This window comes from Triturus cristatus, chromosome 3_1 (assembly GCF_964204655.1).
Source record: "Triturus cristatus chromosome 3_1, aTriCri1.1, whole genome shotgun sequence".
NCBI lineage: Eukaryota > Metazoa > Chordata > Amphibia > Caudata > Salamandridae > Triturus > Triturus cristatus.
In genome coordinates, this window is record NC_140583.1 from 692,543,628 (window position 1) to 692,570,951 (window position 27,324).

The 27,324-nt window shown below is 47.8% G+C and overlaps 1 protein-coding gene across 1 annotated transcript in view; it reads left to right on the plus strand.

Moving 5' to 3' along the window:
- Window positions 1–27,324, plus strand: part of LOC146860809 (sperm-specific sodium:proton exchanger-like) — a 5,538,638-nt gene that overhangs the window by 3,690,298 nt on the left and 1,821,016 nt on the right. Inside the window, exon 16 of the mRNA XM_085646172.1 lies at window positions 1,426–1,620. Coding sequence (XP_085502298.1) covers window positions 1,426–1,620 — 195 coding nt within the window. The remainder of the gene's footprint in view (window positions 1–1,425; window positions 1,621–27,324) is intronic.

Below are 27,324 nucleotides of genomic sequence, written 5' to 3' on the forward strand. Positions count from 1 at the left end.
CAAACTGTGCCACAAAACAGTCCCTCACCAAACCCATGCAAGACTGTCATTGCAGGCTGCATGTTTTGGACCAGACCCAAAAGTGATAACAAAACATGACACACATCCCTGTGTATCATGTTCCGTAACCCTGCATGTCATATTTGTAAGTCACGTCTACAGCAGGCTTAGCAGCCCTAAGGCAGGGTCATTACATGTGAGGAGATAGATTCCTGAGCAGATATGCCCCTGTGATGATCAGTTCCATTGCGACCAGTCCAATTGACCATGGAAGCCATTTTAATACATTTGCTGGACACTGGTGAAAACGGGTTCCCCAGCTACATGATGGCTTCACTGAAAAGAGACTTATTTGATATCAAACATCTCGTATTAAAAAGCCCACACTGATGCCAGTGTCATAGTTAGTGATACATGCACCCAGATGGTACCTTAGAAGTGCCAAAAACACATGAGCTCCACACTGTGTGGAGGAGGGAACAAGAGGCACAGGGTTTTAGGAGCTAGCAGCCTCCAACTATGAATGTTTAACCACAAAAGAGCTGCTCCTAAAGTGATAACCACTATAAGTTTTGAGTTATATTGTGAGTGGGGACATCTCATAAAAAATAACGGACTGGTCTCACACACCACCTGGTGTCATGCTTCATCATTGACCAGTCCTCGTCCTCTAAAACCTTGGTTTGATAGAGGGCGGGCATACACCTGACGACAGGGATGCACTTCTAAACTAAGTGGGGGCCCGTGTATGAGTGAGTGAGATTAAAAATCATTATAGTTATCCTCATTGTGTTTTTTAATGTGAAAGGTAACTATATGATGTTTAAAAGCAGGTGACGGTATGTGGGGGAATTAGTGTCCCCTAACCGTTGTGTTTAGAGGTCGACATGTTTCTGCCGTCTTGGCCCAGGAGGGTCCAGGGCATTCATCAGGACTCAAGCCCTAAAAACCAAAGCTACTGGCCCCTTGGGAGGAGGGGAGGGGAAACCCCTGTTTGTCAGAACTGCCTCAAGGAAAGTTTTCTGCGTGGATCCTAGGCGACTGCTCCCGTTCCTCCCCGGTGTAGCTACACGGGAGCAGTCGCCTAGGATCCATGCAGGAAACTTTCCTTGAGGCAGTAGAAGGTTTCTAGCACTTCTTGAAGATCTGACCTTACATGAGGGCGCCAATTTCAACTTTTTTATGTTAAAATCTGAGTTCATTGGCACTGATTCTCTTTGTTTAGATATTTATTTGTTAACATCTGTTGCGCATAACATTTCTTGGTCATTTTTACTATACTTACTTTGAGATGCCCTAGAATTAGCAGTTTAGTAACGGTGTTGTAAGTGTGTGTTTTCAGATATAGTGTTTTTCTGAAAGGTTTGTAAATGTTGCTTTTAAATTAAAAAAACAACTACAAAAACTATGTATGTCTGTTGACAGATACTTGCCCTACGAAAGTTTTATTTTATAAATCACTGGAACCAGTTTGATTTTTTCATCCTACTGCTTGGGATAGCAGAGATGGCAGCTGCGTGGATTTTAGACAAGTATAAAATATCAATTGGTCACATGTTGGCATCCGTAACCGAAATATTAAGATTTCTTCGTCTGCTCAGAGTTCTTCGTCTTATAAAGGTAAAGCAGCTTCGTTGACTTCTTGTGTATATCTGAAATTTTAATTCTAAAAACATTTGTCTGCTAGTGTCTGGAAAATGTAAGGCCAGGTTCACCAAAGTACTTTGTATTCGTACAGTTAGAGTAATTTTTATTGCAAAATGTGCTGCGGTTGGAAATCATTGAATGGTTACCCTCGTTGAAGGCAGTCGCAGGTGTTCCCAGTGTTTGTCCTACAAGCATGAAATGTGGTTTCACAGCAACAGGATGGAACATCTATAAGAATATGGCTTTGAGGGGATAGCATGTTTGCCTGATTTTACTGCTTATCAAAAGTACTTAATATAGTACTGTCCCAAATCCAAATAATATTGTTTACTTTTACTATGTTTGCATCCTCAGCTTGCATGCAATTTAAAACAAGCATTTGCAATGCAATAGGTCTCCCATTTATGAGAGTTTGAGCTGCAATTATTTTTGTGTTTACTAGCACTGATGTGGTGCTTTCACATTTAAGGAGGCCCTGCTCCTTTCTTTAGACAAGCCATGTCTAAAGAAAGGGGAGTGGCCGACATTGAAGTGAAACTGCGGCATGCAGCGCTTTGATGAAAAAAGCATCTGTTTGTCAAGTTGACAAACAGATTCTTTTTTTTGTAAAAGCGGGCTCAGGGCTCGTGTGTGCGCCAGTGACTGATCTTAGAGATACCCTGGGAGGATAAGCAGCTGGCAGGAGCTGCCAGGGCTCACAGACTCACTCTGGAGACAGCAGTGCTATCTCTCTCACCAGACATATCCTACAGACTCAGAGCTCGTGTGAGCGCTACTGACTGATCTTAGAGCTACCCAGGGAGGGTGTCTCACACGTTAATTAAATAAAAAAGTCCAGTGTTTTAATAAAGCGCGCACTGTCTATGTTCTGCCTATTTTGCTCCAAAGTTTGGCAGACATGCGAAGAGAGGCAGCCACAGGTAAACCAAGTGACCTGGGCAGTACTGCACAATATGTCCAAAATGCAAGCTGGACAACCGGGCTCTTTGTTCCACAACCAGCAACTTAGCCACCAGGCCACCACTTCTCTGTAAAAGAATTCCAGCAAACAACGGTGCTGAAATTACATGTGATCTTCGTAAAAGTATCTGCCTTTCTGTACAACACTCTGCATTTCGTCTGACTCCTCGGTACAGCCAATGTGCGGTGTCAGCGTTTGTAATGGTGCCGCTAAGCGCTAGATGCGAGGCGCGCTGCGGCCGTTAATTAAACACGCTAAACGTGTGTTGGTGTCTATGGCGCGATCCTGACTAACTATACGGGGCCACGCCTCTTTATTATATAGTTGCCCCTGGCGTCACACTCCAGCGCTTGTGCGCAGTTTCCGTACGCGGGTAGACTGAAACGCTACCCCACCGGCGAACATTACATTCCTTCCAACCTTTATAAAACATTAACAAAACATCAACGTGTCGATCTGTTACTAGTTCTGGTCAGGCAGTCTGCTTTCCACTCGTGTCCAGCCACCAGTCACCATCCTGCTGCGAGTCACAGGTTAGGCACACCATGAATCCCACGAGGCGGGAGGAGGGAGCCGGATTGTTCCTCAGGCCATATCTGGAATGCTTTCCCCGTGAAGACGGTAGGGATGGAGTTACTTCCTGTGAGACTCCGCCCTCCGGATCTCTCACTGGGGCGTTGGATAGGTGTCTGTCCAGACTTCCGGGCGATGACGATGCCTCTCGGTCAGATCTGTCCGGATGATTCATGGGGATAGTTCCTTGGCTATCTTCTCCTTCCTCATCCACTCCCTGCTGACTTGGGCCCACCTCCATAGTACTTCGTAATGGAACGTTGGGAGTCCCTGCATTGACTTTTTTGAAGAATGACGCATTCTGTGTAAGTTCTTCTGTTCCCCTCCTGGCTGTGATCATCGTGCCAGTTCGGCGAGTCACTGTCCATGGACACTGTTCGAACAGGAGCCGGAACTTGCTCCCTGGGTGCCTGTCTTTGACATAGACCAGGTCTCTTTCTCGGATCGCCAACGCTTTCGCTCCTCGGTTGACGCTGGCATGATCATTGGTACTGGTCCTTTTGGCTAGGACCCTTGTAGTGTCAATCTGGGAAGGGGCCCAGTCGGGTGATGAGGAATGGTGTCTCGCACCATTCAACCCATGCTTGCTGGTCCCGGTGCTCTCTCAGTCGTGAGATGGGGCGTCAATCTGTATTCCCTCAGGAAGCTGTAGATGGCTCTTTCCGGGGGGGCTCCCTCACCATGCGCGTTGCGAATGACTTTGTTGAGGTGCACATGAACCTCTCTACTTCCCCGTTTGCTTGGGGCCAGTGTGGTGTTATCTTCCGATGTTGGATGCTCCAAGACTTGAGATAGTCAGCAAAATCTTGTCCCTGAAAGGGTGGGCCATTGTCAGTCTTCACCACCTCAAAGATCCCGTGAGTTGAAATGATCTTCTCTACCTTGGTAATTACTTCAGTGTCTGTTTGTCTCCCGACAACTTCTATCTCGGGGTATTTCGTGTAGTCGTCAATGACTACTAGGGCATAGCGCCCATCCGGAAGGCGACCAAAGTCGATACTGACCCACTCCCACGGTCTTTGAGAGCTGTCTTCCGTGATGACAGGGTGCGGGCGATCTGCTTGGCCTGACACCTGGCACCTTTGGCATGTCCTGACGGTCTGCTCAACCATTGGGTCCATCCCTGGGAACCACACTTTCGCTCTCAACCTGCCTTTCGTTTTCACCATGCTCTGGGGTCCTCGATGTGCAAGATCCACCACACGTGAGTCAGGCTTGACGAAATCACTAGCCGCGGCCCTCTGAGTAGACACCCGCTGCCGTCGACAGAGAGTTCGTCCTGGATTCGCATGATCGATTCAAGCGTGGCCGTCGCTTGGGATGTTCGTCGGGCCATTGTGGTTTGAATGGGATGCCAGTCATTCGCCTGAACTGCGGTGATGGCTAGTTCCAGACACTCTGGGTGGCTTCAACTATAGCTTCAAGGCTTATCGGGAGTGGTCGGGACCTTTCTGCTATGAAGCGGACGTATTCCTCGGTATCCTCGACATCCTCTTCCTCTGCTTTGGTTGCGGCCCTCGGATGTCTCGAGAGGTAGTCGGCTGGATTAGAGGAGCCTGGTTTGTACTCTACCTGGCAATCATTACCCTGCAGTTGAAGGATCAATTTTTCTATCCTGGGGGGGGGGGGGGAGGCTTTGATGCGGAGCCTTGATATAAGCGTATAAGGGGCTTGTGGTCGGTGGAGACTGTGAATGGGTGTCCTTACAAGTAGACAAGGAAATGCCGACAGGCCCAGTGGATGGTGATTGCCTCTCTCTCTATCTGGGAGTAGCATTGCTCCATGTCTGTTAGGGAGTGGCACGCATAGGCGATCGGAGACCATTCGTCATTACATTTTAGCTGCCCCTAGCCCATAGGGACTGGCATCGACGGCGACACTTGTGGGCCGGGCCGGGTCAAAGTATGACAGTGTGGTGTCAGCTGAAAGGGCTCCTTTGGTGTCTTTGAAGACTTGTTCTTGGACGGGGCCCCACTGTCACGTGGTGGTGGACTTCGTCAGCTCCCTGAGGGGCTTCGTGATGTTGGTTGAATCTGGGATGAAATGACCACAGAAGTTTACCATCCCTAGAAAACTCCGTACATCCAAGATGTTGGAGGGTACCGGGGCTTCCTGAATGTCTCACACCTTGTCGGGGTCTGTGGCTACTCCTTTGTCCCAGAATGTGTAGCCGAAGAAACTCATTTTGTTCTTCAAGAACTGGTACTTTTCTTTGTGCAGGGTGAATCTGGACTCTTTGATTCGCTGGAGAACGCTGCGGAGTCTTCGGTGGTGGTCTTCCACTGCCGAGGCGTATACCAATAGGTCGTTACTTACATTCAAAACCCCTGGAAGTCCGCTGAGGACTTCTCTGATAGTGTTCTGAAACACCTCAGCAGCACTCGATATCGCAAAGTTGAGACGCTTGTACCGTCTGAGGCCGACGTGGGTGGAGAATGTAGTGATGTATCGAGAGTCCGGATGTAGGGGCAATTGGTGATATCCTGAATGTAGGTCCATCTTCGAGAACCACACTGCACCAATCAGTTCCCCCAGAATGTCATTGATGGTGGGGGTTAGGTGACATTCCCTTTTTGCAGTTGCGTTTGGGAGGCGCATGTCAACACAGATGTGGACTGGTCCTGGCTGTTTTGGTTTTCTCGCCCGCATGATTGGGGACACCCACGGAGTGGGTCCGCTGACCATCTCTATCATCTCTTGCCTCTCCAGTGCTTGCAGCTCGTCTTTGACCTTTTGTTGTAGATGGAACGCTATGCGCCTATGCCTCAGAGCTACCGGTTGGACTGATGGGTCAATGTGGAGAGAGACCTCTTTCCCTTTTAGGCATCCAATTCCCTTGAAGATGTCGTCAAATTCCTCCATGATGGCTGCTAGTTCTTCTTCTTGGACCGCGAGAGCAAACAAGATCAGCTTCAGCTCTTCCGCTGTCTGTCCTCTTACCAGCATTCCGCTTCCTTCTTTGGTCACGTACACCGTGGTGGGGATATCGAGGTCTTGATGCATAAGTTCTGTTTTGAAATATCCCAGGAGTGGGATGGGCGTCTTCTGTCCATAGGCAAAATACTCAAATTTTTGTTTCACGCAAGGGTGGGCGTGTACACAATTAGTTGTATACGTTGGCGGCCATCAGTTCGATCGAGGCCCCTGTGTCTATGGTGGCCCGTATGTCTTGGTGGTGAATCTTTGGTCTGCACCTTGGAAGCCGTCGTCTTTTCCATGGTGGTTGATCCACTGTGAATACATAATGGACGGGGTAGTCTCCTGTGTCGTTGTCCATATCTTCACTGTCTTGCATTTCCGCTACGGTGTTTGCTGTTTCTTTCCGGGGCTTCGATGACCTTCATACCGCCGTGAAATGGTTCATCCACCCGCAGGCTGTGTACCTCTTCCCTTTCTCCGGACAGTCTTACATGTGGTGGAGTGTGCCTCCACAGTAGCCACATTCTGTCTTTCTGTCTTGCGGACCTTTCCCAGGCTATGGCACGGCTTGGCTTTCACCATGTTCACCTGCTCTGCCACTTTCGCTTGTTCCGTCTTGATGGGGCGGTGGTGGGCAGCCTCCATGTGGGATGCTCTGGCCTTTGATAATTCTTTGGACCGTCCCAGGGTGAGGACATCCACCAAGGGTTTGCCGGATTCCTGGAGAATGTTCTCTCTGAGCTTTGACAAGTAACAGCCTTTTATTATCTGGGCTCTGATCTCCTCTTGTTCATCCTGGAAGCCACATGTACTGGCGGGCTCTTTCAAACGTCCATGGAAGGTGTCTAACGACTCTTCTGCTTCCTGCTTGGCATAGCGAAATATGAATTAGTCTTTGTTCGCCATCGGCTCAAAGTGGGCATTGAGAGCGTTGAGCAATGACACGTACGTTTTGGGAGTAGCCTCTACCAGCGTTTTGTAGATGCGGTGAATGTCCTTGCCCCCTAGGTGGAGGAGTAGTGCTCTGCGTCTCTCACAGGCTATTCCCACCTCTTCAAAGTAGAATTGGAGACGTTCTGCCGAGCCCTTCCATTTCGGGGCAAGGGAGGAGGGGGCACCATCTACTATGAATGGCTCAATGGCCGGAATTGCCGCCATTTGGGTGTGGACGTGGGTGTACCTCGCGGCACGTGCACTGCCTCTCTGTTAGGCCTGAGGGAAGCCGCCTGGCCGAGGTCACACTCGGATCCTTTGCAAAGAGTGTGTCAGGTTGCCTCAACTGCTAACTCCCTTCATGGAGCACTGGAAAGTCTGCTTTGGGGAAATTCCAGCCCAGGCTGGCAAGGGTTAATAGTTATTGTGGGCTCTGGCACTGGCTGGGGCTGCAAGGCCCTCACATGTGGCAGCAGTCGAGCTCTTACCGGGGTCTCAGGGCCCTCTCTGTTGGCAGCAGGCTGATCACTCGTGCCCAGTACTGTGGAGATGAGCAATCCAGCACCATGAGTTCAGGAGACCTCCTCGTCGCCAGTGTAATTGTACCGCTAAGCGCTAGATGCGAGGCGCGCTGGGGCCGTTAATTAAACACGCTACACACGTGTTGGTGTCTATGGCGCGGTCCCGACTAACTATATGGGGCCACGCCTCTTTATTATGTAGTTGCGCCTAGCGTCACGCGCCAGCGCTTGTGTGCAAGTTCCGGCCGCGGGTACACTGAAACGCTACCCCGCCGGCGAACATTACAGCTCTCTCGAAATGCAAGCGTTTACCTACAAAAATATAGGCACATGTACAGATCTTGCATTTACGAGAGTTTAAGCTATTGTTATGTACAATTGCAATAGCGCAAACTCTTGTAAATGCAAGACCAATTTAATTTCAATCAAGCGGGGCCACCATAGTGAAATCGTGCATGGCGGGCTTAATGTAAGAAAAGCATGTCTTGCCTGCAGTAGGAGAAATTCATTAAACAAAATAGTGCTTGCAAACTAAATAAAACATACCGTGTTGTAGTGTAGTTCCAATATCCCTGATAGGCTCTGCGCATTGGAATAATATACACTATACTTTTGACATAGGACTGAGGTCAGTATGTCTCTATCGAGTACATTAAACTTAATTACTTGTGTGCGCAGCTAACTCATAGGTCACTAGAAACTTCTTGAATAGACAAGAAGGGATTAGTTTCTGACAACCACATAAACATGACAACTTTGTTTCCCTTGGAGTCGGAACAATCTCAGAACCGTGGAAACAAAAGATAACAGTGTCACTCAGTCAATCGTGCATGCTTCGTTTCTACAGAGTTGCATAGAAATTGAGAGACGGGCGTTTCAATAAAAAGTGTTGATTGAACCGTCTTATTTCCCGTGCAAGAGATATGAACTGCTACAATCGTAAGACAGGATGCGAAGTACAATATGTTAGCAGTAAGATAAAATAATACTGCAATAGCATGGTTAGTAGCTATGACATATATTAATTAAAATACATACATAAATAACACAGGCTAAAATGTGAATACTTATCTGATGCTTCTAAATTGTTCTACCCCAGTGTACCTAACCGGAGTGTAGTACGAGGTAAGAAGTAGGTGCTGTTTTCTAAAGTATCGCTAGCTATAGTTTAGTTTTGCCAAGAGTTGCCAAAAGTTTCTCTAAGTTTTAGTCTGCTCCATACCTTATAATTTGTGAGGTTGGAATCTCTTTCCGGGACTCGATATCTAACACCCCGCAAGGGGAGTCAGAAACACTGGAGCTGGATTCTCTGTGAGGAGGATGACAGCGTCTGGTCAGTGCATCAGGCTAGAACTTGATCTCCTTCCGAACTTGCCGTGGTGAACCGCAAGTAGGCAGTCGAACTGGACCGTACCGGAACCGTGCTATGCCAGGGCAAGTGCAGGTATAGTTATACATTGAAGGTGTTTAGGAATGCCTGTAGTGATGTAAAAGTCGGGAATCGGAACGTGAATGAACCCCTAAGGAATAGATGTTCTTGCATAATAATGAGTTCTTGGAGAAATCAATATACAAGCACGGGAATTTCCTAAAGGCTTAAGAGTCTGGTTTTCCAAGAACTCGTTGTGACGTGGAATGACGGATGTAGGAGACCATGCCTGTATTTGGTTAGCATGGACCATGCCTAATAAGGGCTGGATTGTCTATGCCTAAATAAGGACAATATGAATTGTACCTATATAAGGGCATAAATCAAGAAACCTATATACGGAATCTAAATCTACACACAACAGTGTCACAATAGAAGTAAAAGGGCCAGTTGCCATGGGAGGTTACAAATGAAGACAAGGCGGGACCAATGAGGGTCTAACAAGCCTATTAACCAATGAGAAGCCAGCATTGACGAAGGACTAAGACACAAGCCAATGAAAAATGTGGGCGGGGCTTCCAGCGCATACTCCAATAGAGCATGCCTCGCAGAGCGAGTAGCGTATGTGCGCTGCCATTAGGCTTGACCTAAAAAGACGTTTTGCAGACCAATAAGGTCGGGGTTTAATGTGTGAATGTATGCTGCATTTGCAGATTGGAGAGAGAGACACATACACACAGGATTGAGCCTGCAAGAGTGGAAAGAGGGGTCTAGTTGAGTTGAGCTGATACTTCTAAAGTGCAAACATTCAGGCACAAGAATCTTGGAGCTGAGACTAACACACAGCAGAGGGGACAAATGACTCAGCAGAACAGATGTGTTCTGAGGGACCTTCATAACCTTTGCTGATTGTCAATTTAACACAGTACCAGAGGAAGAGTAGTCCATAAAAGGGAGGCCCTAATCAGATTTCTAGATTTTTTTAAGGTGGTAAACTGAAAAGAGAAGGGAAGAATCAGAAGGAAGGGAGCACTTAAGAGAATGTCTTGAGAACAAGGATTGCAGCACCTTGGCCCCAGTGTTCTAAAAGGCTTTGTGGGCTAAATCAGGAGTAAGGCAGCGTATGACCTGCTTTGGTGACACTGTCAAACTTCCTAAAATTCAAAGCAAGTCAAACTGCCACATTTTACACCGCTTTAAGCTTACAAATAACACCATCTGGACGAATTAAGCAACAAACCTTCGTTGTATCAAGCCTAGTAACAATGTTAGTATTGACGACACAAGCTTTCGAATGCCCTGAATAAAGAAGTATTTTTTTAAATATTTTCATTTGACAAAAAGAAGCTGCCATTACAGAATTAATCTAAGTGGCCATCTTGCGTTGTATCAGTCCAGAAGCCTATGCCTTAGCTTTCTCAACAGCAGATGACAGATCTTTGAAGCAGGAGGGTCACCAACCAGGGGGGCCAAACACCATACTTACCTGGGGGCTTATTGTTGTGAAGCAGTTTCTCATGCATTTCATTTCTCACTTGAGTGGCCACAGAAAAAACACCAAACTCGCAAATAAAATTAGGTGAGATATGAATATTCCACTGGGCTGAGCCAAAACTTGACTAACAAAAGCTCAATCTAATGGCTAAAAGAGACCGATCACAGAAAGCCAATGGCCGAAAGGGATAGACCCAAATCCCACTCTCTATGTTGTAGGCAATAGGTTGACAACTGAAGAGTCATAATCCAGACCTAAGAATAGTAGCATCCTGTTCAACTCCAGGAGTTGGGGTTTAGTGCAGCAGAGATGGTAATTTGTTGCAGGCGTGCCATGAGGAAAAGTGGCATAGCGATGGCCTTGCATAACTGTTTGGTCTAAGGTGGTGTAATGGCTGTTAAAACCACACGGGTTATGGAAATGAAATCTCCACTTCCTAATTCCCCCTTACTCACCCAATTCCCTGAACAGCCTCAGTCGAACAGCGTTTGCCCAAAGAATCATACTTCCCAGGAAGAGCAATACGTTTTTTCAACCTCAGGGGAAGTCTACAAGCCACCTCCGTTTTCTTTGGCTGCGGCACACAAACCTCTAGGCACTGTGATTGATGCATGATTTTTCAATGACTGTTAAGCTATTTTGATGCGTCACATTTGAAAATGTTTTGGGGCAGATTTACAAGCCCCTTACCCCACTTTTGTGTCACTTTTAACATGGGAAAAGTGACGCAAAAGTAGCGCAAGGGGCTTGTAAATCTGCCCCTTTGTGTTTTCTGAAGAGAGCCTTTATTTAACAAAGGGCTCCCAATGGATTATTATGTGCTTTTCACTATTTGTTTCTCCATGGGAAGGACCATATTTGTAAGTATTGCTTTGCCTTTGCTGCCTCCTCAGCCGGAGAACCACTGAATTTAAACAAGAGAGATCTGTTCACGTAGGGAGAAATTAAAAGTAAAACTCTTTGCAGTTTGATTCCTAATGCTAATCATATTTTTTTCCAGGTACTTGTTGTGTTTTAATAAATTTCGACATTGAAATGTTTCTTTTTGACATATAAAAAATATCTTAACGACTTCAATTTCCAAAGCATATGTATCTACGCTCTCAGAAGCTTAATACCCTGGCTCAAGGCTGCAGACATGAGTATTCTGAGAACTTAAAGAAACTTTCTGTTACCAACAACGGGCATTTTTATTCTAACCTTAGTTCTTTTCTTTGTATTATTTGCATTACTCTGATAGTCTACTATTTTTCAATTTGAGCTAGCTACAGTTCCTACTGTTATATTTGTTATAAGCAATAAAAAGGTTTGCATACGAGACACATAACCTACACAGGACTCGAGAGGCCCGAGTGGAGATTGCTTGAAGGAAGCAGAAGCCATGCACAGGCGATGCATCTAAAGATATCAAATATTATACATGGCATATGCAAGTAATCAATTACAACAAGGGCTTCCGCAATGGCAGCTACACAGATCCCAGCAGTGCAATCCTCTTTTGTTAATATGGAAAAAAACATAGCGCCCCTTTTACGCCGCCGTTGCGTCACTTTTGTGACGCAGCGGCGGCGTAAACCCTGCGCCATGTTTACATCGTGATGCATCTATGGAGATGCGTCACGGTGTAAAGCCCTGTGCCACATGAAACCTGCGTCAGGTTTCATGTGGGCGTTTCTACTCGGGGGGGGCGTTCCGTCACAGGAACACCCCTGAAAAGTGACTCAGTGAAATCTATAAGCGACGCAACTTCAGCACTGCGCCAACCTTACGCCGGCAGATGCGTCATGTATCTGCTTGTCCTTGCGCCACAATGCACCGCATTGTAAATGCGGCACATCTGCGGTGGCGCAAGGGCAAACTTGCGTGGCACATCTTCCCTGGGGCATCCATGCTGATTTGCAGGGATGCGCCAGGGAACATAAATCTGCCCCTACGATTGAGCCACGCAGTGCAAACGTCCCACAAAAAACGCCCAGACAACGACATACTGTATAGCGAGGAACACACCTAGGATTTGAAAGTGCAAACGGACTTAGATCAGAAAACGACTAATTTAAAATAGTTTGATCATATGACCCTAGGCCCTGCGTAATAGTTCTACAGCTAGCTCCTGTCCTCTGCTCACCAGTAACACCACCTCGTGATGCACCGGGATAAACTAGTTCAAAGGCTGCAATTAACATAACTATGGGAGTTGAGATTTAAAGCCTAACTAAACAAGCATTGGCATAGCCAATAGGTCTCCCTTTTGGGACATTGTAAGTAAGTATAAGACTTTACGTTTATATTTACTTCGTATTTAGGATGCAGTAAATGTAAACGTGAAGTCTTACACTTGGAATGGAATGGAAAGACATTTATATAGCGCATGGCTACCCGGAAGCATCCCAGCACTGATAGCCGACAACAGGAGACCAGAAGGGCTAAGGAAAGAGCAAAGTATTTATTTGCTTCCGGAAAGCCATGTGGTCAGGGATTAAGCGTAGGTGAAGAGGCAAGGCATTCCAGAGTTTGGAGGCGTTGTAAGAGAAAAGGAGAGCCGGTTCAGCTGACAGTCTATTAGAGATTCCCGTTAGCAGTCTCGCTGCACTGTTTTGTACGGATTGAAGTTTCCCGACTGCTGAAATGGGAGCGCCCAGGTACAGGGCGTTCCCATAATCCAATCTGGAGAGTATTAATGATTGGACCAATACTTTCTTGGCCGTAGAGGGAAGAAGGGGCAAGACCTTTCGGGCCATTCTAAGTAGGCCATAACAGAGGGCTGCTGTTTTCCTGGCTTGTGTCCTGAGGCTGAGGTCCTGGTCCAGACATACCCCTAGACTCTTAATTTCCGATTTCGGGATTGGGGCTGGGCCCATACACAAGGGCCACATCAGGCTGGGGTTGAAACGGAGAGAGTTACCCAAGATCATAATCTCTGTTTTTCCTCAATTAAGCCTGAGCTGAGAGTCATCCATCCAGCTTGAGATGTCATTTAAACAGGAATGGAGGGTATGGATTTCCTGTTCGGCTTGGGTTCGGCTTACTGTTCGTTTTGTTTTACTTACAAGGTCCCAAAGGCGAGACCTATTGGCTATGCCAATGCTTGTTTCATTTGTTTGCAGAGGTAGGAGGGAAGGGGTTAATTATCAGGGGTGTTTGCTAGTGCTTTATACCTGGGCTGCGAGGAGCTTCTTGTGGGCAGGAATGCGAAATATATTTGTAGTCTGTTGGAAGGTTTTATATAGCGCCCTTTTGGGAAGCTGTAAAGAATGAAAGTAATCTGTGTTAACCTCCCCGGGAACGTGGCCGGCATAATCTCACGTCATTTATTTTTTTGTTTGTTTGATTTTATGATTGAACTTTATGCAAACTCAATGTAAAATGATCTACAAACATTCGGATCGGCAGAAGCTCGGTACACGCAAGTAAAAATATTGGGTAAGAGGAAATAAGGAGACTGTCTGAATGAACTTGACGCGAGAATGGCCTAAAAGAAAAAAGTTAACATCAGGTGACATGGTTCAGGCACCCAGTTTGACAGAAGGCAGTGACACCATTCACTCGAGCAGATAGGAGATTCCCACACTTACCAGGACAACTGGATACCTCGAGGAAAGCCATCTGCAACAGTGCTGATGAGCTGGGAAGACGCCATCTTGGAAACAAAACCTTTTGCAATGCAATTAAGGGAGTGAAAAGAGCAGCATTACGCCCCACCTACCTCCTCACATATGAAGGAGCCGATGCTGCCTCTTCTCCTTGTGGCTGGACCAGAAAAAAGCGAGCCATGCAGAAAGAAAGGTGCATTCCCGTCACTGTGAATGTGTGCATGGCACGCTGAAAATAAAAACAAGCGCAGCATCCCCGGGGCTGTATATAACATACGCGGCCACCAATGCTGTAGAGCAGATGCTGGACTGCGTAAAAAAAATTATATTTAAAATCCAAAGGGGAGGGTGGACGCCATGCTAAAGGGCTGCATTAAAGAGGCTGTGCGTTGTCGGGCTGGATATAAAAGCGGCCATCATTGCTATGCACTCAGACAGCATGCGCGAAAGTGAAAGTGATCACCCGTGATAGAGGAAAGAAGCATGCGCGAAAGTGAATGTGATCACCCGTGACGGAGGAAAGACAGATGGCGGCTGCGTGCATGCACGCGCTCGTGAATGCAAGCTTGAGGCCAGGAAAAGCCTCTGGTAGCACTTTGAAAATCCACTAACTAAATGTCTCGCTGGGTAGCACATGTGCTGGCTCAGGCGAGACCTACAAATCTGGGTTAAGGTGAAGCTTGACAGTTATTTCTGAGAGAAAACACACACTCGGTGAGATTAGGGCGACACATAAAAAAGCCAATCGTAAAAGAATCGACTGAGGCCGCGTTGAGCTGCCAGCTGCTGCCAACTATTTCCAACCTGCAGGGCCCCACTCATTCAAACAGCAGAGGCCTGTCTCCCGCCGCGCTAAATGCATACAAGTGAGCCACGGCTTCCCGGGGGGGGTGGTGGGGGGGCAGCCAGACATGCATGCAGCTCTCAGCTGTTCTCATCAGCGAGAGGCGACGGTGGAACAAAGCATGGCAGCAGCAAGGGATAAACAGCTTTCTCGGGGACAAGTGGTCACGTAATGTCAGCTTTCAGAGTATGCCAGCACATATCTGCTGCACAGCTAGACACACTAGCTTGGCAGTGGAGGATAGGAGGAGACATAGTGCAGGTACCGGAGAAGGGAGTACCAATGATGAAAGTTCACTCGGGAAGAGGTGGCGCTCGGTAGCCACATTCTTAGCCACTAATCCCTCTTGATCACTATCTCGTTTAGGGATTACGATTCCCATCACCCTGCACCAAAGTGCACTAAAAACAAGTTTTTGCTTCTGAAGAAGCAGGTGCAACATTGTGAAAGCAGAACTGCCTCTGTAAGCTGCACATGACAAAAATAAACGTGATTCTACATGAAAAGGTATTGCTGAGCATCCACAGGAGAAAATAGGCTGCCCCATTAACTCCACAGTTTACCAGAAAACTGTAAACAAGCCAGCCTGGGAGCTGCCTTCCTTGGAGGAAAAAAGAGGGACAAAGAGGCAGGACTGGCCACTAGCAAGCAAGGATTTTTAAATGACACTGTAACCAAAAAATGAGAAGCCCGGGAATGGCTTTATGCCCACAGAGATATATACTAAAGTATACAAGCGGTCGTACGCTTACGCTTGACCTAAATAAGCTTAAGCAAAGCCATTAGGCCTGGCCTTGGCAGGTTCAATGTCTTTTTTAAGCATTTTGTTTTATTGCAAGCATATGCCACAAAAACGAAAGGAAATAAAAAAGAATCCATGCTGCGCAAAAGAGGGAGCCATATTCTTGCAATTAAAAACATTAATAAAAAAATAGCCTAATGTAGCAGATTATTATTATTATTATTTTAGCATTTGTTAGGCGCAAAACGAATCATCCCCACGGGGATCTCTCTGCGCCACAATATCAGAACAGTGAATGGGAGAAACAACTGATTAGTGACTAAACAGTCAGGTTTTAAGACGTTTTTTGAACAGCCCAAAAGTGGGACTAGCTCGAATGTCATCTGGCAGCTTGTTCCAGTGGGAGGGCGCATGGTAGGAAAATGAGCGACATCCCATTCTGATTTTGTTGATCCTCCTTGGACACAGCAATCCCCTATTGCTCGACCTCAGTTGCCGACCGGGGATATAAGGTATTAACTTCTTGCTGAGGTAGACCGGGCCATGCCCCTGTAGAGTTTTAAATTCCAGACATAGAAGCTTGAATAATGTTCGCTTCCTGATGGGCAGCCATTGAAGTAGACGCAGGAGAGGTTCCGAAGGAGGACGGGATGGGCAATTAAGGACAAGACGTGCACAAGAACTGCAGTCTAGAGAGAAGATCTCCCCTAATCCCTACCAGAAGGGAATTACCATAATCCAGCCTGCTTTCTATTAACGTCTGAATGAGCGACTTTATGGCAGAAAGGGGAAGCCAAGGAAAGATCTTTCTGAGCATACGCATCAAGCCAAAGCATAAGCATGTGCCCGATATGCTTTTCACGTGTTGCTCCATGGAGAGTTTATCATCTATGACAACACCTACATTTTTCACCCATTTTTTTGGGGTGGGTGGATCACCTAGCTCAGGAGGTCACCAGTCTGTAAACCAAAACTCCTCTGCTTTCTCACTTTTGGTTGTGTTCAGCTGCAAAAAAATTAGCAGTCATCCAGGCCGCCGTCATTAACATACACTTTTGGAATCTTTCTGTGGTCGATGCGGGATCTAAATTGATGGTGATGATCAGTTGTGTATTGTCTGCATACGATACGGTGTCGAAACCACATGATCTAATAATAGAAGATACATAAATGTTGAATAATGTGGGGCTTAAAATGGAGCCCTGTGGGACCCTTTTGTCAACAGCTGAGATCTGAGACGTAAACAACTCAAGTTGGACTTGCTGAGTTCTGTTGGCAAGGAAGCTTTCAAACCATCTATTGCCATTCCTCCGACACCAATCTCTCGTAATCCATGCACTAGGATTCGATGAGAGATGGTGTTGAATGCAGCCGACAGGTCAAGAAGGGTCAGCATAGTAGGAATCCCATTGTCCAGGGCCAATTTGATTGTATCTGTGACATCAGTTAGTGTGGATTCGGTGCTGTGCGAAGCACGAAAGCCTGACTGAGTGGAATCAAGCAAATTATTCAATTCAAGATACTGACCTAACTGCTTATTGACTAAGGCTTCCATGACTTTCGAGAACATAGGGAGAAGAGAGATTGGCCTATAGTTTTGAAGATCCAGGGGATCGGCCAGGGCTTTTTTAAAAATAGGCCTAATTTGTGCGAGCTTCCATTTCTGTGGGAAGGTGGCTGTGATTAGGGATTGGTTACATATTTCAGCAATGGGGCTGCTAGAGCTGAGGCCAATGCTGTGATTATGAAAGGGGGAGCTACGTTGAGAGGGGAACCATATTTTGGGTGAGCCAGTAATGAGTGGACTTGGACCGCTGTGATGGCCTTCAACGTTTCCAATGAGGAAGAGAAGGGGACCTCGTGGTTGTATGAGACCACACTGGGTTCCGTCTGTAAGTTAAAGGAGCTGTAGATTTTATCAATCTTTTGCTTAAAGTGGTTGGCCAGATCGTCACAGAGCTGCTGAGTATGTGGGATGGATGAGTTGTTCACCCTTGGGTTGGTGAAATCTTTCAGAATTTTAAACAATTCTTTGGAAGAATTATTAGCTTTGTTAATTCTGGTCCCCAAGTGAGATCTTCTAGCTCAGTTACATTTCTTTAGGTATAGTCTGAGAGATGTTCTATATGCTAGTTTATCTACCTTCTGTTTGCATTTTCTCCATTTCCTTTCCCTTTTTCTGCAGCCAGCTTTTTCTTTCTTAAGACTGTCGTTGTACCAAGGTGCTGGAGCTGTCTTTATCCAGGTCTAGACAAGTTTCATTGGTGCAATCAAATCCAGAGCTTTGGCTAGAGAGCCCTCAAGTGTTTCCAGTGCCACATCGCTGTCCATAGAGTTCTGAAGGCCTGGGGCTTTAAATACAGGGATAAATGAGGCAAGGGTCTCCTTCCTCCATGGTCTCTGCACACCTTGGACATATTGGGGTTTATTTAATGCCTTTGATAAGTTTAACACACATTTTAGGACTGACTGATCTGTACAGGTCAAGGCTATAGGGGGATCAACTGCTACATCCTGAGTATTAGAAAAGATGTTATCCAGTATGTGTCCAGTCTGTGTACGGCTATATGAGTGGTGCATCAGGTGCATGCAGGAATACTTACCTTTATAGATTTAATGCACATCGTAAGAAAATAAAATTCTCATTAATGCAACGATGAGGTACTATGTGCTTTTAATTACTAAAAGGTGGAGACATCATTTAAACACAGAAAGATGATTAAACAATATAAAATGGCACGGAATGGAAAGGAAATATTATGAACTGCAGTCAAGATTATGAAAACTCAGTAATGCCAACCTTTGGCAACAAAAAATATCATTCATCAGAATACAGTTCAAATCAATGCTAGAAACGGCAGTAAAATAAGGTTTACATTTTTTCTGTTTCTATTTTCTTATGAACAATCAAAAAAGATTTGCTTGTCTGAATACAAAATGCTGAGTGTACATTTCCCTACCATAGGTGCTTATGTTCTGAATTTCGATTCCCTGTAGAAATTAGCCCAATCTATTAGACACAGTTCCTCCTTGGAAAACAGACTATTGGAAAGTGGGTTATTGGTAGAGGTAAGTATGCACTTACCACTGGCAACAAGGCCACCAACCCAGTGTAAGGTCCAGTAAAGGTCTCAGTAAAATAGTCTATTGCTCAACAACTGGTAGCTGACAACAAGCAGTCTGGCCTAACTTAGAAGACAGGTATGTAAAGCATTAAAAAAAAACACTACATCAAACAAGTAAGACACAACACACACAAAAATCCCACATCAATTTATAAAAATAAGGAATATTTTTTGTCTTTGAAATGACATAAAAATGACAAAAATCCAATGTTGGGAACCGGAGATATTAATTTTTAAAGATTAACCACTTTATAGTGCTTAAAGACATATAGCACCGCTCTGGGACATTTGGTCGTGCTTGACCAGGACAAAGTCAAAGTTTGAGGCCAATCACGATGGAACCCTGGTCGGATATACTAAGGGGCCGATTCTGATATGGGTCGGAAGGGCACCGAATGCGATCCGGCCGGAAAAACTACGAGCCGTACGTGTGTTTTCCGGCCGACTCGTACAGCTGTACGAGTGAGCAAGTACGATGCGAGCTATATGAAATTCACCGACCGAGTCGTTTCCTGGTCCGAACCTCACCGTACGTCTCGGTCGGAAGCTAACCGTGGCGTGCAATGGATGCGATTTACAACCGAGCCAGTACGATGCACGCGTCGGACAGCCTGTGCAAGCTGGAGCGTCCGGCTCGCAAAAGCTCCCGGAGTCGGACTTCGGGGGTCCGCATCGGACCCCCTAACGCCCACAGCCCTACGACTCGGACACAGGGGGAGACCTATGGGTCTCCCCAACACAGGCATGTATGGTGCGGATGGCACCGACTCGTACCCACTGTAGGGGGCGCTGTGTTCGAGACATACCCATTCAGTCAATGGGAGCCCATGTACGCGTCGTACGACCGGCTCCCATTGACTTCTATGAGAGTCCGACCGAACCGAGTCCGACAGCATACGTGCGCATCGTACTCGCTCGGTCGGACTGTAGGGGTCCGGCTCGGTCAGTAAACACTCCGGATCCTACTCGTCTGGAGTGCTTTCCGACCCGGATCGGAATCGTCCCCTAAGTGGGAGGACCCGGTCAAAATGATACCTTCACACTTACTTACTTTACTTCCGATGTTGATCGATCCTCCACCGCAGGCCGGATTGGGTGAGGGTTTGCCTGCTTGACTTTTTGCGAGGCCCCAGTCAAATTCTTGAAGTCTGGAACCACGAAGCTCCCAGCGGGACAAACCTGAAATCCAGGACGGGTCACGGTTTAAGGTAGTCGCCTTGACTCTCGACGTCGGGTCGGTCACCTCATGAACCTTTTTCACAAGAGTTCTCCAAAGTTCTCCAAACTTCAGAAGATGCTTCCAGAAGATCTCCGTGTAGGTTGAAAGTGTTCAAAACATCAATCCAAAGATCTGGAATCTCCTAGATGCTTTTGGGATTTCCGGACTACAATTCCAACAGTGCATCTGACCAAGTCCTTTAAAGTCCACTGGACGCTCTCCAGCATGGGGACTCTTGTTGGAGATGATACAGGTGGGCTCTTTTAACCTTTAGCATAAGGTCCCTGCTTATAGTTACATGGCCCCTCCCCCTGAGACTCCTAGGGAAGACCTGGGGGGTGCAAAATATGTACAAAGAGGGTAAATTATCACGTTTAATGTGTCCACACTACCAAAGTCAAATGTGCATGCAATTTACTTTTATAGACAGTCTGCAAAGCAAGGCTGTCTATCTAATATCAGCAGGCGCTCAGCAGTGCACACATGTAAGTGCAGGGATCTGCTAAACTTCCATGCCCTATTGTATACTAGGGACTTATAGGCAGTTTGAACCCCTTAGCCCTGATTATTTACTAGTGACTTATAGGTAAGGGTGGGCGGTATACTCCGCTCCACCGGCAGAGTATGCAGAGTTTTGCTACACTGCACTCCACTTGAAGTGCTAAGTTGACAAAAACTATGCTGATCGCCCTGTAGCAGAGTTTATCTGTGCTCACCGTCCCCTAGTTAATTTTTTATGGTGCCATGTGGCCGTCATACTATCACTTCTAGGTCGTATACCAACGAATGCCACGGTGGAACATATTCTGCTATTCGTCTAGATTGAAGTGGTGGTAAGTACTGCCACAGTGCATGGTGGCCTAGGATTGGATGACTGCTGGCACTTTATCCAATCCTAGTGTATGGCACAATATTCTGAAGTGCTGATTGGCCATGGAGTCTGCACCTTGCCTCTGTCCGAGCCAAGCCGTCCTCTAGCAGTTGGAGCACACCCAGCAGGATGGGCGCAACGGCGATGGAAGCACAAGGATTGGAGTTGCTTTCAACGACCCTCAGCTCCTCTCCTCTGCCACACACCTGTCGGGCCAGGGAGGTCACAACTACATGGCGGTGGCACAGGCGGACTGGCAACAGTTGAGCTAAGCGCTGAGGGGATGGAGCTCAGCCTGCGCTGACACGTTTCCCATTCCACCATGCAGGCCAATGTGGAAGAGCCAAGAGCTCCGGAGTACGGAGAAGGAGGAGACATCTGCCCACAGCCACATCCTGAGGCTGATGTTGCACCCCTATCTGCCTTGGCAGAAGACCTTCCCCTTCTCCAATTCTCCCTTTTCCGAGGAGGCAAGCAGGAACTTCCAGTCTGGAAACAGGAGCCCCGGCAGGACCATCAGTAAGCAGCAACAGCTTCTGCTCAGGTATGGAGCTCTTTTATAAGTTATAAAGGCAAAGGCTTATTGCTTAACATTTCTCTCCTAAGGCCTCCCGCCCGCCCAAAAGATTTCCTGCCCCACACATTTCAAGTATGGCAAATAAGTGTGGAACAGCAAACTCAGTAACCAATGTTGGTAATAACTGATTGTAAAACGTACAACATGGTCAGTGCTGCCGATCATACATCTCCTCCTGCTTGCGGAACTCCGCAGAATTAAGTGGCGGGTTTCAACATCAGCTCTACCCAGGCCTACTTATAGGGTCTGTCAATGCCAATTGGGAGAATTTACTTTTAAAGTCCTTTAAAAGGAAAGCGGGCACACAGCAGCGCAAACATGCAAGTGCAGGAAATCTGCTGAGCCTCTAAACCTCCATGCCCTATTATATACTAGGGACTTATAGGTAAATTGCACCACCTGGCCCTATTATCTACTAGGGACTCATAGGGTCATTGCCAATTGTACGTGTACGCTATTACATGTTACTTTACCCTATTTCATGTACCTTTTTAAACATAGCACTGGCATTGGGTCTGGTTAGCATGTGCGAAGGGCACAGTCAACGTCAGTTACCACCAGTATCATTCAGCAAAAAATGGGAGTGAACTGGGCAAAAGGATAACTTTCTAACACTGATGCATTTAATATCTTAGAGGCGGTGAGTATAGAAAAGAAAAGAAAACTCTATCACAAATTTCCAAGGCAGTGATGTGGGAAATCGATTCAATAGCAACTATTTACTAATGCCGACATTACTGAAAAGTGTTTGTTTTATTTCCAGTTTTCAGTACTCCGATGTTAACAAAGTTAAAGCATCGACAATTTCTAAATATACTTGACTCCCAAGCGGCATAAAGTCTTCAAAAGCCTAGCACTATATGCCAAGCAAGCATGCAGAGATGACTAGAACAGTAAACATTGTTCTGGTACAAGTGCTTCCGAAACCAATGTCAGTGGATCTCACTGAACGTTGAATATGGCATGAAATCAAACAGTGATTCTGTGTAATTTTTCTCACTGTCTGTCTTAATGAAAAGATACTGTTTGTAATGATGTACCTCCTGTTGACCAGCAGAAAGAACCACTCATACACGGTGTTCGTGGTGCACTGCGTTTATTTCACACACGCAGGAGCGCCGGAGCGGAGCTCTCTCCTACTTGAATTCGGCGCTACTAATCGCCGGGAAATGGCCGCCGCCGGACGTCCTGTGACGTCACGCGGCGCGCGTTGCTAAACGCTAGACCGCTACACCACATCTCCCCCTTTTATAACAACACAAAACTTGTAACCCCTTGGAATATATACAGTCTTACTTGTTGTCCATGCTGAATTCCCCAAACCTCCGGGGCATTATGATTCTTCTTCCTCGTCGTGTCCACTTACTGGTTTCCCCAGCTTTCGGGGTGGTGATAGCGCCCCCTTGGCTGGGTGCCCCTTCACTGCTCTCCAATCCTGCTTCTTCCCACTCATCTCTCACAGTCCCCTCTTGGGTGTCTGCCTCCTGACTCTTGTCCTCACAGGCTCCGTGTCCTGTTCCCACCTGGGGACTCCTTTCTACTCCTCCCTGGGGACTCTCCCGATCTGCCACCGGGCTCCTCCTTACGTTGGGCTTCCCTGTTTGGTTCGACGCTCCCGGTGTCTTCCTCCCCTCCGTGGGCATGCATCTCGCCATGCGGTCCTGCGACCATATCTTCCCGTCACTGAGAAGTGCAGACCTCGAATATGGTTCCAACACTTGGAAAGGGGGGGTGAACTTGATGTCTCCTTTCTTCCTCTGGATAGGTAGCTTGACTCTTACCCATTCCCCCTTCTCCAGTGCGACTTCTTTTGTGTTGTGCTTCCTATCATAGTGTTCTGTGTATACTGTCTGTGCTTTCTCCAGGTTCTTGCGCACTACCGCTGGGGACCAATGGCTTTGGACCGTGAGGCGTTTCCAGGCTACGTTGTCCTTTGTGAAAGGTTCTCGTCCTCTTAGCACCCGGAACGGACTGTACCCCGTTGAAGTGGGTGTTATCCGATAGGCCCACATCAGCCGCTTTAACTCCTTCTCCCAATTGCTTCCTTGGCTGATCGCTGCTTGCACCGACCCCATAATCACTCTGTTGAACCTTTCCGCTGCACCATTCCCTGCGGGGTGATATATTGGGGTGTGCCTAACTGTGATGCCATTCCTGTCCATGAAGGTTTCCCACTTGCTAGATGTAAACTGCGGGCCGTTGTCACTCAGGATCCCTTTAGGAATCCCTTCCCTTATGAAGACTTCCGTCAAGAATTCCAGAATTGTCTCTGTTTCCGCGTTGTCCGCTACGTGGACCTCCGGCCACTTGGAGTAGCGATCTACAACTACTGTGATATATTTCTGGATGTCGTTAGTGTCCGTTATGGGCCCCAGGACGTCAATGGAGATCTCTTCCCATGGGTTCTCCGGGCATGCATATCGGCCCAGGGGTGGCCTCAACACTTTTTGAGTCTTATCCGCGTTGCTACATTGTTCACATTCTCTTACGTGGCATTCCACTGCCATGTCCATCCCCGGCCACCAGTAGTGCTCCTTGGCTCTCGCTTTGGTCTTCACTATACCAAGATGACCCTCATGTGTGATGGCTACTATGCGTTTTCTCAACGAGGACGGAGGAACCACTTTGTTGCCACGCAGCAGGAACCATGGCTTGTCTCCTACGGACAGTTCTTCCCTTACTTCCCAATACTGTTTCAACTCTTCTTCCAGCAAACTCTTCTCCGACCATCCGTTTGTTACGTACTCTTTTATGGCACTCAACTTCTCATCCTTTCCATATTCCTCTTCCCATTCTTGGGCACTTATTGCTCTTTCATGGTCACCAGTGAATGCTACCGCATAGTCCTCCCATCCGCCTTCGTCTTGGACTTCCGAGACCTCCTTGGATGCTGCTCTACTCAGGAAGTCCGCCACTTTGTTCTTGTGCCCTGGTAGGTATTCTACATCATAGATGTAGTCCAGTAACCTGAGCGTCACCTTCGCGATCCGTGGAGTGGCATGCTCATGCCCACATGACGTGAGGACCTTCACCAATGGCTTGTGGTCTGTGCTTAGCAGGAACCGTCCGCCCCATAGGAATTGCTGGAATCTCTCCATCGCCCACACTGCCGCCAACATTTCTTTTTCGATGACACTGAATTTACTCTCGTTCGGGGCTAGCGCTCGGGACGCGAAACTAATCGTGGCTATCGCCCCATCTGAAGTCCTTTGCGTTAGCACCGCCCCTAGTCCTCGGTTGCTGGCGTCCGTGGTCAACGTGGTCGGAGCATGTGGATCGTATCCATGAATAGGCACTGCCTCGCTGATGCTTATCTTCACTTCCTCAAATTCTCATTGGTGCTCCCCCGTCCATAGGAACGTGGATTTGTCTTTGAGGAGCAATCTCAATTGATGGGTCCTGGAAGCGAAATGGGGAACAAATTTGCTATAAAACTCCGCCATCCCCAGGAAGGTTCGTACATCTTCCTTGTTCGATGGGGTGGGGGCTTCCTTGATTGCCGCGACGTTGGACGCTTTGGGTTCTATGCCGTGCCGGCTTATCTCGTGCCCTAAGTACGTGACTGTGTTCATACCGAACTTGCATTTGTCCCATTGGGCCGTGAGCCCGTTCTGCCTCAGCACCGTCAAGACTTCCACTAACTTCTTGATATGATCCTCTCGGGAGGTTCCCATCACCAAGATGTCGTCCTGGAAGTACTGGATGCCTGTTTTCTTGTGGAACAACTTGTGCATCAACTTCTGAAAGACTGCAGCCGCCGAGGCGAGTCCGAGCGGCATCCTTAGGAACTTGTAGCACCCGAACGGCGTAATGAACGACGTCAGGTGGTTGCACGACCGGTGTAGGGCGATCTGGTGATAGGCGGACGTCAAGTCTATAGTGGAGAACCACTGCGCCCCTTGGGTTTTTGCCAACATCTCGTTGATCCTGGGAAGTGGGAACTTGTCCACCACGATGTTCTTGTTCAGTTCCCTTAGATCGACACATAGCCTCACCTTCCCGTTGGGTTTCTGCGCTACCACTAAGGGGGCCAACCATTCCGCGTTGTCGATCGCCTCTATCACGCCATTGTCTTCCAACCTCTGTAGCTCATCTTGCACTTGTACGGAACGGGATGTTGCGCACCTTGTGGGACACCGGCTGAGCTCCCACTCTGAGTTGTATCTTGTGCGTAAACTTCGCCATGCGGCCAATGGAATCTTTGAACACCTCCGGGAATTCTTCTTTCCATCGCTGGGCATCCTGATCCGGTCCGTCTTCGGTCATGAGGACTTGCATGTGCCATCCTGGATTCAGCTTCATGCCCAATGCTCCCTGGTCTCTCCAGCCCAATACCGATGGCCCCTTCTCCGCCACATACAATTTTCCTTCACATGTACGGCCTCGGAATTCAAAGGTTAGCGGACAATATCCCACCATGGGTATAGGTTCCCTAGTGAACGTTACCGGATGAATGTCAGTGGGTCTCAAGTAGTACGCCGTGCTTGCTGCGAAGTCTTCCTCCCATATCCTCCGTTGTATGATTGTGTAGGGCGAGCCTGAGTCCGCTACCATGGTGACTCTTATGCCGCCTATCGTCATTTCGCATTTTGGTTTTTTGTCCGCCGAGCTCTCTATTCCCAGCACTTGTTCCTCCACTATCAGGATTTCGTCATCGTCCTCTTTGTCCACTTCTTCGTCTTCTTCGCGTGCATCTTGCGCTACGTACTTCACCTCTTGCCTCGGGGACTTCCTTCTGCACACCTTTTCGTAGTGGCCTATGAGTCCACAATACGAGCATTTGGTGCCAAATGCCGGGCAACCCTTGTCGCTGGCCGCGTGGGTGCCGCTGCCGCACCTGTAACAGGCCGTCTTGTTCCATTGTCTTTGCCCTTGTGGTCTTGCCGTCCTGGTATTGAATCTTTTATGGGTCCGTGTGCCTTGTTGCCACACCGGTTGTTTGCTGTCTGGCGTTTTACGGTCTTCCACCTTACATACCGCTCGCTCCGGGTGGTTTTCGCGTTTGGCCGCTTCTGCACACCTCCTGGTTAGTTCTGCTTTCTTCACTAAGGCTACGACGGTTTTCAGCGGTGCGTCTCCGTTCGTCCACAGCTTTTCTTGGATTGCGGTGTTCACCGTGTGCATGATGATTTGGTCCCTTATTAGGTCTTCCTGCGGTGTTCCGAACTTACACGTTAGGGCCAGTTTCTGTAAGGCCGCCACGTATTCATCGACGGATTCTCCTTTATTCTGTTTCCTATGGTAGAAATTTTACCGATCTATTGCCGTGCACACCACCGGGCGGTAATGGGCGTCCAGGTCGTCTTTCGCATGTTGAAACACGTCGTCGCCTGCTGCTGCCCTATCTTCCTTCACCAGGTCTTGGTACACTCTTTGCCCTGCTGGGCCCAAATGGTGGAGGAGAATCTTCTTCCGCCGTGAACGGCGTGTCGCCCTCTTCTTCCAGGGCTGCGAGGTAGTTTAGGAAATACCTTTTCCAGTCCTCCCACGGCATCTCGGGCTCCCCTGTTTTAGCCAAGAAGGGCACTGGGTTTGTTGAAGAGAATGTCTGGGAGGTCATTTTCTTTCCACTGCCGGCGCGTCTTCCTCTCGGTGTGGACGTGCCCGATGTCCCCTCCTCTTGGGTGTCTCTGCCCCTCTCTTCCTTCTCCTGGCTGGATTCTCCACTCGCCGCGGGACTGCCGCCAACGTTCTCCAGGGTGCTGGCCACTTGCCTGCCTAATGATCACCCCGTACCTTCTTTCCCCTTCCTGGGGCACGCTGACTGTCTCTGCGGGCCCTCCTCGCCTGCTGCAGGAGCTTGGTGCGCTTGGCACGCTTACTTCTCCGCCCGCGATGGTTGGCGCTTCCTCCGCCTCTCTGCCGCGCTCCCGCGTCGTGCACGTGGTGGTCTCTGCCGGGTCCTCTCGTGTTCACTGGGGCTCGGGTCCAGAGTGCC